Source organism: Heteronotia binoei, chromosome 10 (genome assembly GCF_032191835.1).
Source record: "Heteronotia binoei isolate CCM8104 ecotype False Entrance Well chromosome 10, APGP_CSIRO_Hbin_v1, whole genome shotgun sequence".
NCBI classification, from domain to species: domain Eukaryota; kingdom Metazoa; phylum Chordata; class Lepidosauria; order Squamata; family Gekkonidae; genus Heteronotia; species Heteronotia binoei.
This window is the reverse complement of record NC_083232.1, coordinates 45,015,039-45,027,488: the sequence shown is the minus strand read 5'-3', so window position 1 is coordinate 45,027,488 and position 12,450 is coordinate 45,015,039. Positions and strand designations below refer to the sequence as shown.

General features: G+C 42.2%; 1 protein-coding gene across 2 annotated transcripts in view; it reads left to right on the top strand.

Annotated features, from left to right (window-relative positions):
• The window catches only part of SLC25A13 (solute carrier family 25 member 13), a 124,602-nt gene that overhangs the window by 98,973 nt on the left and 13,179 nt on the right, over positions 1 to 12,450 (top strand). For both annotated transcript variants that reach the window (XM_060248535.1, XM_060248534.1), the window contains 2 exons: positions 1,683 to 1,823; positions 9,767 to 9,905. In XM_060248535.1, coding sequence (XP_060104518.1) covers positions 1,683 to 1,823; positions 9,767 to 9,905 — 280 coding nt within the window. The remainder of the gene's footprint in view (positions 1 to 1,682; positions 1,824 to 9,766; positions 9,906 to 12,450) is intronic.

The window sequence follows — 12,450 nt, the reverse complement described above, 5'->3', positions numbered from 1 at the left end:
TTTTAGCAGGAGCTCCTCTGCATATTAGGCCACACACCCCTGATGTAGCCAGTCCTCCTGGAGCTTACAGTAACCCCTGCACTAAGAGCTGTCTAAGCTCTTGAAGGATTGGCTACATCAGGGGGGTGAGGCCTAATATGCAGAGCTGCTCCTGCTAGAAAAAGAGCCCTGCACATCTGTATTATTCAAAAGCTTGACCAGAGTTTAGAATACCAATGCCGTTGTTGTCCCCTTCATTTGCTTTCTTTCTGAGTTTTGGCCACACAAACAATCTGTTTCCTCTTTAGAATGTTGTGGGAGGCATTTGAAAAAATACTTTTCTCAACTTACATAGAGTGCAAGAACTGTTAGCATGCAGAGTGGACTAATCCAAAACTCAACCATAACTTTGGTACAGGAGCCACACAAGCTCTGTAATTAAACCAAGGCAGTCCTTCATCTCCTTCAGAACTATGTAAGAACCTATCTTGTAATAACTCAGACTTTTGGTTCATTCAGCTCAGTATTGTCTTTACAATAACTGGAGCAACTTGCTGACACGTTGGACAGAAAAGATCTTCCCTGATGTCTCCTTCAACTGGGATCAAACCTGGGACTGTTTGCTTGCAAGACTGGTGCTCTATTGCCAGCTTCTCTGCATTCATTGTCCAGCTGTAGAAGGTTTAGCAGTCACAATACACATGGCCCAGAAAGCCTTTCTGAAGGAGAGGAGGGAAAGATTATGTGACTTCCTGTCAGGACTACTCATTGCATCCTCAACCCTTCTGTACTTTCATAGTAACCGAACATAGGATGAATTTCAAATCTGATATATTTTAGTCTGCCCACATGCTGTTGTTTTAAGGGCTGTTGGCAGCGATTCATGGCTAGCTACTTTAAGTATCCAAGTTTTTTTTAAAAAAAATAATTTAAAAAGAAGTAAGTGGAGTTGTTAGAGAAATGTTCATTTTTTGCTTGAGTTCTTTTAGTGCTGGGAGCAGGGAAGAGAAATGGAATAAAATAGATTTTGCCTTGTGCATAGAGAAATGATGTTCAACTCAGATTAGCAGCAGTGGAGCAAAATGCTTTTTGAGGATATACAAACTTTCAGTTCAGTAACTTTTTAAAAGCAGAGGAAATTAGCTGTTGTAAATACATATGTTCCACAGAACTTTTTGAACCAGTGCCAAATCTGAGAGAGATTCGCCAGACCTTGTTATTGAAGGAGAATGCTTCAGATACTGCCAAGCAAGCTTCAGTTCTTTGAGCTAGTTAATAATTCAGGTTTTGTTTTGTCTTTTAAAAATGTTTATTAGTTTCTTTACGCTGCTTTTGACTTGTTGGCATAGTGGAAATAGATGTTAATGAATGTTTCCTTTCAGCATCATTGTCTGTTGATGAACTGCAATTGCATTTGTTTATCTTAGGGTGGCTCGATTCCCTTTCTTTAACTCATCATGTCAAAAGGCCAGTAGTTTGCAATATAGAACCAATTACAATTAAAATACCTAATTGCCTGTAGTTTATATTTCAGTGCAAACAACTAAGTGCTGCTGCTCAACCTCTTGGGGGTGGGGAGGGCGGTGCGAATGGCAGAGCATCAGTGAAGGAAGCAGAGGTTCAGCACTGGTAATGTTTGATGGATGGTTCCTTTACCTGAGATGCCGTGCTGACATGTTGCTCTTGCTTTTTTTCCTCCCCAGGCAGGAGGATCGCAAGTGATTTTCACCAACCCCTTAGAAATCGTCAAAATTCGTTTGCAAGTGGCTGGAGAGATCACCACTGGCCCACGTGTTAGTGCCCTCACAGTATTGCGTGACCTGGGATTTTTTGGCCTGTACAAGGTAATAATAGATTTATATTTAGGTTTGAAATGAAATGGGATGTCAGTTTTGAAAATGGTTTATTTCTTGGTAGAAAACTCTAGCTCAGGAGTGTCAAACATGTGACCAGTGGAGCAGATGATGCCCGTGAGCAACTCACTGTCATCTGCTTCCTTCTCTCTCTCTCGTTTCCTTCTGTGCTTGATTGCACAGGAGCTACTGAGCAAAGCCTTTATTTTCTCCATTGGCTGAGGCTCTTCCCTTGAGGAGGAAAGTGGGGGGGGGAGGGAGAGCTTTCTTGCCAGGCTCTCTCAATCACACAGTAGAGCTGCTGAGCCAAGCCTCTCTTCCTACTTTTGGCTGAGGCTCCTCCACCTCCTTTCCCCTGGGTAGAGAGGGAAAAAGGGAGAGCTTTCTTTGCCCAATTCCCTTGATCACACAGCAGAAATACAAAGAAAGCACCTTTAAGACCATCAAAGTTTTATTCAGGGTGTGAGCTTTTCAACTTGAGAGAGAGAGTTGTTGGTTCATGGGTGCAACTGGATTTGCCTCCCCACCTTTTCACTGTATTCATACCTTCATGATCCAGTCTTTCTCAGTAGGAAAGCAACATGAACTATTTAGATGAAGAATAACAACAAGCCAGTGAGGTGGATTAGACCAAATTCACTCAGCCCATTTCCTTTGCAGACTGGGGATTTTAGGCTTCCCAGATAAGTAGGTTGATACTGACTACTATACATTGCCATCTCTGTATTCTTGCACTGCCTTGTAGGAGGGGAGGACTATAGTTTTGTAGTCCTCTAGGGAGGACTATAGTTTTGTAGACAGATACATAGCCCTCAGTTTGTGTCATAGTGCCTTCACATTTTCTTGACCAGCACATGAAGAAACTTATGTACAGAAGCTCACAGTGCTCAGCTATTTCATGTTTTCCTATAGGTCTTAGTCTCAAAGCATTGACCATAAGATTTCTGTAGTGAATGTCAGTAAATCAAAAGTAAGTTTGCAACTTACAGATAAACACCTGAACACCATACTCAAGATTGCTACAGCATAGACATTGTCTCCAGATTTTGATGCAATAATTCAGAGCAAGAGGCGTCAGTTATCAGAGACTGTTAAGTAAACAAAATATTGCAGGAGTGCTAATGTTTTAAGCATGTTTTAACTTTTTAAAAAATCTATTTAATTGTTTGTATCCTTTATAAAGTTTGTATCTCCACTACCTGGTGTTACATTTTATGACACACATGGTCTCGTTTATGTCAGATCCATCCCTGATAACAAATGAGTCCGACATCTCTGTGGTGGCAAGATAGCTCCCGGCTCCCAGTAGCCACAACTAGGGAAAGAAACCTCATAGAGCTGTTGTGAGGGTAAACAATGTAAACTGCTTTTGAAATCCCCTTTGGGGAAAGAGATGGGGTATAAATGAAGAAAATAAAAAAATGATTGTAGGTGAAGTTTCTTTCAGATTTGCACAGTGGATGTTGGTTTCGTGTTGAACAGACTAGCCATCAAACCTGGGAAAGTCTCTGAATGAAGAATGTTTTCAATTTTACTAATTGGCATTCCCTGCTAAAGAATCTTGGGTAGTGGGTTATTGAGAAAGGCCTTTCTCTGCCTGATTTCCTGGCGAGTACAAGAGTCAATAAATACTCTACCAGTGGTCTGTCCCAATATGAGATAGCTTTAAACGTTAATAACTAACTAAGGGTCCATCAGTATGACATCAGGCCATGAGTATTCCTGCTATGGTCATGCATACAGCTTTTCATGGATGTAAGCCCACTGAGGTCTCCATCCAAAATATGGACTTAGAAGTAATCTCCAGGATATCTTGTCTCTCCACCTCTTTCTGTGCCATTCTGATCTCATTGGATGTCACAGTGGGCTCAAGTTACTCTTGCCAATTATTAACAGTTAAATTCTGAGCAGTGTTGCACCCTTCTAAGTCCACTGTAAATTGCAGGCCAGTTTGATGCCACTGTTCCTCTCAGGTACTATAGTACTTAAGCCAGTAGCAGCCAGTCATTCTGGCTATAACCCAGACTGCGGTTTGCTTAGAAAGAATGAGGAAATCCAGTCATTCAAATTCCAAACTCTTAAGATCTTGTTGATATTTGGGAAACATGCATTAGAACAATGGTTTTCAACATTTTTTGTATGGCGGCCCACAAATCCAAATTTACTTGGTGTGGTGACCCACTTTAAAACATCATGACCAAATCAATAAAACTGCAAAAGCCTGGGACCTATTTTTAACCAGGTTCTGGGACCCACAGTTTGGGAAGTACTTCAGGGGTCCCCTAACCTCATTGAACCTTTGGACAGAGAGTGGGCATTACATTAAATTGGCTGCTTGGAGCCGTGGGTACTGGGACCAGGCCCAAAATCTTTAGAGGTTCTAAGCTAAGTGTCATCCAATGATAAGAGGCAGTTCTTCCCAAATAGGTGTTCACTGCAGACATGAAGATAATGCCTCTTGGACTTCTCTGAAGCATCTTCTGCTCTGGTGGTGGAGGAACGCCAGGATTCACTCTTTGCATTTGGGAAGAAGCAAGTGGGTATCAGGAAACACAGGGTGCCACTTAAGAGCAAACTGTCCTGAGCTATAACTGTATGCTGTTCTTAGGTTCACTGTGACATTAAGCACTGCCAGTGGCTATTGAAACAGTACTAAAGATACTGTTTGAATGCTGGTGGTTACGTAGACCCTTGAAGCATGGTGTAGTGGTTAATAGTGGCAAACTCTAATCTGGAGAACTAGATTCAGATTCCCCACCCTCAGTCACAGTTCTCTCAGAACTCTCTCAGCCCCACCTACCTCTTCACAAGGTGCCTGTTGTGGGGAGAGGAAGGGAAAGACAATTGTGAACCGCTTTGAGACTCCTTAAAGTAGAGAAAAGTGGAGTATAAAAACCCACTCTTCCTTTTGTTTTCTTCTGTGGCAGTGGCAACTGCTCTGCTGATGCATGAGTTTATTAAAATATTTATACTTCAACTTTTCCATTGGTTCATGGTGGCTTACAATAATAATTAAAACATTACAAGTTAAAGCCCAAAAATTAAATACTATACCACAAGTGACTGTTTTTATTATATTGACAGTCTTATCATTAATGGCCAGTGCAGTTCAAGGAAATGTTCACCCAACCTACAGAGATGCTGTCATTATGACTAATTGTGACTTCTCAGGAGTGAACAGTGGTGACATGCCAGCTTTGTTTCTCCACATAAAATGTCATGTTTTGAGATACAATGAATATGGGAAAGCACCTGTAAGCCAGTGGGAGAGCTCCATTTGGCCATCACCATAGCGGAATTATATTTATAGATTTATGCCATCTGTAGACCATCTTCCTTGCTGAGAGTCAAAGGGGATTACGATAATGTAAGTCAGTACAATCCATACGATGAGGAGGCATCTGATAAACAATATTCAAGTCCAGTAGCACTTTAGAGACCAACAAAGCTGGCGGTGGGGGGGGGGGGGCATAAGCTATCTAAAGTCAAAGCTCTCTTCCTCAGATAGGTATCTATCTGGGAATGTTGTTGGTCTCTAAGCTTCTACTGGGCTCAAATCTTGTTGTTCTACAGCAGACCAACATTAAACTATCTAATAAGCAATGTAAGAGGACTAGGGTTGCAGAAATCTGTAACAAGGCATAATTATTGAACATGAATGTAGTGAGAGCAAGATCAATGTACATCAAGAGACGGTGCATATTATTAGCATAGCCCACTTTCCCATTTCATATATTGAAACATCTTCCTGAATAATTTGGTTATAATGCAACTATATGCCTTATTAAAAAAATTAAATGTACCCTCTTTTGACAGCGTGTTCTCAAAGTTGCCATAAAAAAACTTAAGAACTGTTCAGGAGCATTTTTATAAAGAAAGAAGCTTGTAATTTGAAAGGTTACCATGCTAGAAAATTTCAGTAAGCATCATGCTGTGGTGGGCTATGTGTTAAACCAATTCTTATTTGGAAGCAAAAAAAAAAAAAAAAAAGGTCAGTGAGGTTTATGGGGCTTCATCTAGTGTTGACAGTGGCATCTCCATTGGGTAATTAGATTGGTGTGGCTTGACACACACTCACATGGAAAGGTCGAACCCCATCCACACTTATCAGGTAGGATATAAATATTTGGATTGTGACAACCACAATTCTGTAGAGCAACCAAAAGCTATATATTTATTTCCTTCATATTTTTGTTTTGTGTCAGCTAAAATCCAATACATGAAAGTAGATATTTTATAGAAATAACTGTCAAGTGAACTTTCTTGCCATTTATCTCAAGATTCATGCTTTTAGAACTTGTCTCTTATCAGTGGGCAAACTTGTTCTGGTTTGGTTGGGGGTGTCACTATCCTATTCCACTTGTAGCTACCAATCTTTTGAAAAAGTGCGTGACAGTTGCAATCTGAATTACTTAGCACAGTAGAATTGTAAGGGTGTACAGATTAAATACATCACTGGTGCTAGCCTGACTATTTCTTGAAGAGGAAACGGTTGCTTGTGAATGGGAACACAAACTTAACATGTTGGTAGGAACAGGCTGAGTAAAAGGAAAATGTCAATCGTTCCATATTGTAAGTTGAGGATTTTTCCCCTTACAAAATAATTTATTTGAGAAGTAGCAACAAAGAACAGAGTAGGTTTGTTTATTTTTCATTTGGCTTTCAGTCTGTCGCACATCCACTGAACTGGCAAAATCTTATTCTAGTTCAGTTTAATTCCTTGTACAGAGCAGCACACTTGGAGGATTTGTCAGTGGTGTTGAGCATATCTCCAAGGCAACATGTCCAACTGCTTTTTCAACTTGGGCATGTCAAAGGAAGCACCTTAATTTGACAAGCCTGATGCAAGCTAAAAATCCATTTCAAAATATGGCTCAGTAGTAGTTTGCAGTATGCACCAAAGCATGTTTTGTGCTACATGTATATTAGAGTGAGAGAGACCACAATATCAAATATTTATAATTGACTACCACCAGAAAAGTAAGCAGACCCTCTGTGACATGCAGAGCTTTGAATTAAGCTTGCAGAGGGTAATCTTTGCAGAAATGCTTTGGCTGTGTATTTTCACCCTGCTTGGTATTTTAAAATAGCCCATCCCTGTTTGCAAGCTGTGATGTCTGTCTCTTTCTCTCTCTCTTCTTTAACTCAGGGGGCTTTTGAAATTGAGTACGGTAAGGTGGGAGGAGGGGGGCTGCCAGGTAGTGGGTGGGAGGTTGTTACACTTCCAAATCCGAAGGGTTAAGTTGCTGGTGGAACCCAAGAAGAATGTTAACGGATCAAGAAATGACATGCTGCCTATTGTTTGTTGCTATAGGATCAAAATAACAATTATACATGCCAAATAAATTCTAAACCTGTAAGGCAGGGAAAGAGGGACGGCAGTAAGTACAGGTGCCAGAAGCATTAAATAACCCTCTCAGACAAGGTGCACCACTGTTGTCTTGAATTCTGCGAGGTCCTCTCAGTCTGGCATTCCCCCCCTCCCTTTTGCTAGACAATGTGCATTCACTGCAGGAGACTAGGTTAAGCCTGCGTCTCCCAGACCTTCTGGCTCCTTGTGCCCAACCCCGACACAGAGGTGCCTTTGTGAGTATAATTACCCTCCCCTTGTAGTCGAAATAGTTTATTTAGATCCCCCCCCCTTTTTTTTTTGCAGGTAAGGCTAGAATAAGCAGGAATTAGCATGCGAAAGAACCTGCCCCAGCTCTGACTTTCTGAGTTGATCATCCAGATCCTCCGACAACCCAGGGTTCTTTTTCTCGATCAGTTTGTTTGCCAAGATGCGATCGAGATTAAAGACTTTGAGGGTTATTAAAAAGATTGACTCTTCACCTTCAGTTGGTGGGCAGGGCAGAGAAGCACACCTTTTTAATGCCTCGGCTCTCTCAAAAATGTCATGCCTGGCAGGTCTGTGCTTGGGCTGCCAGAATAAACTCAGGCTGTGGATTCTAGCTCTTGACCCAAGAGACTGCTTTAAAGCAGCTTGTTTGCCTTACAGTGCATTGTCCACATCAGTAAGGTGTGAGCTGTGAAAGAAAGAAATGGGGTTGTGGGGGGGGTCTTCTGGGAAGCAGGTTTCACTGAACCTGCCTAAGTTTTCCTTCTTCTTTCTTTTTTCAGTAGTTCAAGAGACATTCTTAGCCGTTTGAGATCCATTCTCCCACAGGCCCTTCTAATTGGCATTAGCTGGGTTGCAGGTGATTAACTTGGTAGTTAAATGAGGCCTGCCTCTAAACATGCTTTCCCAGAATTTAGTGTTGGGGGGGGGGGGGGACTTTAGACTGTTGAACTCCTGGAAGAGAGCCAAAGTTGGTAGTTTTAATAAAGTGGATTCAAGTTTTGATCCAGCTTTATTTACACCTAAGCCAACTAACTACAACAGATATTTTCCTCTCTTGTATCTGAAAGGCATATCACCAGAGGACATTTTTAAAGCACATTGTTTTTGTCCTCTAAAAGACATTTGCTTCAAAAATGAGAATATGGTCCCATGGAACAGTTGCTAACATACCTTCCTGATCATTTTAAGAAACAGAAATGCATTTATAATTTATGTCATCATTAGAACTCTGATCTGGAGGCTCAGGGAATAAGATATATTGTTTTCAAACCATAGAATATGCACTAAATTGGGTAGCTGCCTGCTTGCTTGATTATCCTCTACCAGGTTCTTAGCAGAATAATACACTCAAGCTAGGACTCTGGGGAATGTATGCAAGAGAGTCCCAAAAATGCAGAGGCAGTACCAAGAGTCGGCTGCTTGTGCCTCCTTGATGTTGAGATCCAGTGGTGTAAAGAAGATACTCCTGGCCAGTCTTAAGATTGGTGTGAGGCAAAAGGAAATGTGTATGTATGGAAAGCCCAAACTCTTTTAAAACTCATTATTAGCACCCACAATATAACCAAAGCAGAAGTCACTTGTCATAGCACAGATCATGGTACAAGTCTTATAAACTCTTTTGAGTTAAAGGCAATAGGGAGTTTTTTTCTTCCTATGGAATAAGTAACATTTGAAATGAAAAAAAAAACCAAAACTCTCTTCATCTCCATTTCTGCCCACCAGACAGTAAAATAGACAGCTTTTGAATATGTCTTGCCAAGTAAATCCAACCCATAATGGAGTCTGTCTCTTTTAGGATTGTGCGTGTCTTATACAGGCTGCAATTCAGAGTCTCCCATTAAAGAGGCTCAAGCCTTGCTTTATATTGGTGCAAACTGGTAGCCACAGTAATATTCAGAAGTGCTCAAGCAAAACAGATTGAACTGCAATGTAAGCCAGGCATTGGTTTCCAGATTGTTTGCTTATGATTACCCCATGTTTCTCTCCAGTAGTAATCCAAAGCATTTTCCACCTCTGCTTTTTAAATATTTACAACAGCCACCCTGTTCATTCCAGGCTGGGCAGGGAGCATGTGGTTGGCCCAAGGTCACCTGAAGAGCTTCCATGGCAGAAGGAGGATTCAAACCTGTGTCTCCCAGTCCACCTCTCAAATAATAGCACAATGCTCAAGACTCATATTTGCCTTGATGCATGAGTGGCAATAACTCCATTTGCTTGAGGGCACAGTTATCTGTGTCCACAGGCCATTTCTGTATATCAGTACACTTGGCTGGGCAGAAGCAGCAGAATTTAAGGTTGCCTGCCCTGTACATATCTCTGGCACACGGGTGGTTTGCTTCTTCCAGGGCTCTCTGGTTAGAGACTCACTCTGTATCCATGTGTGGGGAAACCAAGCTGTCAGCTGAACTGTGTGTGCATGGCTTGGTTTCCTCCCTTCTTGAGTTTTATCTTCCGTTGTTTAAAAAACAATGCATTGCAAAATTTGAACACTTATCCTGAGTGTGTCAGTTTTTCGGTAAGACTTTGGGCCATGATACTGGGAGTTGTATCAATGCAAGCATCCTGCTCACACAGCTTTTCTTTCATTTCGCAGGGAGCCAAGGCCTGCTTTCTCCGCGACATCCCCTTCTCTGCTATTTACTTTCCTTGTTATGCTCACATGAAATCTGCATTTGCAAGTGAAGATGGGCGGGTGAGCCCTGGATATTTGCTTCTGGCTGGAGCAATAGCTGGTAAGTAGCTTTTCTTTATTGTGAAATTGCATCCCTTGACTTCTAGGGACCATAGTGGCAAGTATCTTGCAGATAGGCTGGTGCTGGAGTGCTTTAAGTTGGAACCAGTAAAGTAAGGAAAGATGTGCTTATGAAAAACAATCAGCATTCTGAGTAATCACAGGAATACTTAAAAGTACCAGATATAAGGACAACAAGTCCATGTTCAGGGACCTCACATGCCCTTCTTCTGTTAGCACTTTCTCAGAAACCCATATACAGCACATATGACTTTTGATGCAGCTGAAAGCAGAACATTTTGTAAAATCCTGCTGAAGGTGTGGATGCAAGAAACCTATTCCTTCATTGTCATTTCTTCAGTGCACTCCCACATAGGAACTACAAACATTCAGGTCAGCTGCTGAGAATAGATTTGCAAGCTTCCCACTTTTTCTAGAACTAGGAGTGCCCCCCCTTCCTCTCTGACAGAGCCAAGATCAAGAACTTTCCTGCCCAAATGGTCATGTGAAGGAGGCAGGGAGAGTGCTCCTCCCTCAGTCTTCACCACCGTTGAGAGAGGATACAGGTCTTCCAGCCATGAGTTTTCATAGGTTTCTCCTACCCTTTTTTCTTTGCAAATGGAAGATGGCTTTATTTTAAAATGCTGCCAGTACGGATTAAAGATGGCTCAAAACAATGAGCACAAGAACTGTGTTCTCTGGGAGAGAGACATAACACCTCCAGTTGTCCAGCATGTCACCTTCTCACACTTAAGGCCAGGCATGATAGGGCTTCAAGCTTGAAAGCTGTGTCGTGGGAGAAGTCCCTTACCATAGTAAGCCCAAAGAAAAATCTTGCTCCTTCAGTAGCATCAATCCCTGCAGTTCAATTGAAACCCATGGAAATGAGCCTGCCACCTCCAAGGACCTCTTTGAAGCCTCCTGCGAAGAAGGCAAAGAAAAAATCAAGGCATACCACTTCTACATCACCCAAAAGGTCAAAATTTCCTTGGCAGTGATTGTCTAAATCATCAGTGCTCGATGACGTACCTTGATATTGATCATTGTCTCCAAGTACTCAACACTATCTGTCTTCTCCATATCAGTGTTGAAAGTCTGAGTTGTCATTGGCATTGGATGTGGAAGAGGAGGAGGTGCATTCAGAAGGCAACTCAGACTGCACCTCCATGCCATCTCCAGATGATGCTGTGAGAGACCTGGCACCAGTTTCCACCACTGAGGACTTGAAGCTCTATTCTGAGCTTCTGAACAGAATGGCTAACGCCTTAGATATTGATTTTGCTTTATTAGACCCCAAGCCAAGTGACCCCATATTGAATGTGCTATACAGCTCATATTCAGGGACAGTAGCATTCCCTATGATAAAGGGTATCCTGGATAAAACATCAGGGCCAGACCAGCCTCAGGGCAGCTTTTGGTTAAGAAGACAGAAAATCTGTACAAAATAAAAGGAAAATTGCGAATTCCTCTTCTAGTACTCAATAGCCAACTCGGCAATAACGGAGTTTTCCCCTGCCAAACAGTGTTGGGGGTCACATTCCTTGCCTATGGATAGGGAAGGCAGGAAGTTAGACATGCTAAGGAGGAAAATTTATTCTTTGGGAGCCCTAGGGATCAAAGTATCTAACTTTACAACCATTGTGGGTAGGTACAAGATGTTCCTGTGGGAGTGCATGGCCCAGTTTATTGACAGTCTCCTGGACCACGAAAAGACTGTAGTTAGAGTTCCTTAAACAGAGGGGCTTTGCCTAGGCAAACAGCAGCTTAATGCATCCCACCATGTGGTGGATCGTTCCAGTAGCTCTATTGGATCAGCAGTAGTCTTGGGACATTATTTGTGGCTGAGTGCCTCTTCCCTGTCTATGGATATTACAGCAGGAGTCAAGGATCTACCCTTCGAGGGAAAGGCATTATTTTGTGACCAGACTGACTCCATTCTAAATAGGATTAGGAAGAAAAATAACCAGGTTCTCTGGGAATCACTCTCCACACTTCAGGGGTTTTCAAGCCAAGGTGTTTCCTGCGGCATTAATAACGGCCTCACTAATACAAGGCTTAGAGGTATCAACCTGCACACTACTAAGGCCAATAATTTTTCAGGTCCAGCCTACATTTCCCAGGATCTCCTCTATTCCTCTGATTGTGTGGCAAGGGGTTTGGAGGAAAACTGACCCAGAGAGGGATGGGACCTGGGAGGAGAAGATAAAAGGGCCAGGAAGGGGGTGGCAAAGCTGAGGAAGGCTGCTGCAAGGAAGAGACCTTCGCCCTTAGAGGAAGGGTGAGTAGGCCCAGGTCTGACTGAGACAGTAGGGACTGTATAGAGAAATGCATGAGGGCATTTGTTTATTTTCCCTTCACCCCTTTACTCTTCAATGCACCTTGTTTGTTTATATTGCACTGAACTTCTCTTTTAAAATGAAACCTTTTTGTTGTTGTTCACTCTGTCTGGTCCTCATGCCTATTAATTGGCCTAAGCTACAGGAGGCCTGAAGGACTTGGGAGGGTACTCTGGGCCTTCTCAAGGGGTACCCTTAACCCAGAATGGT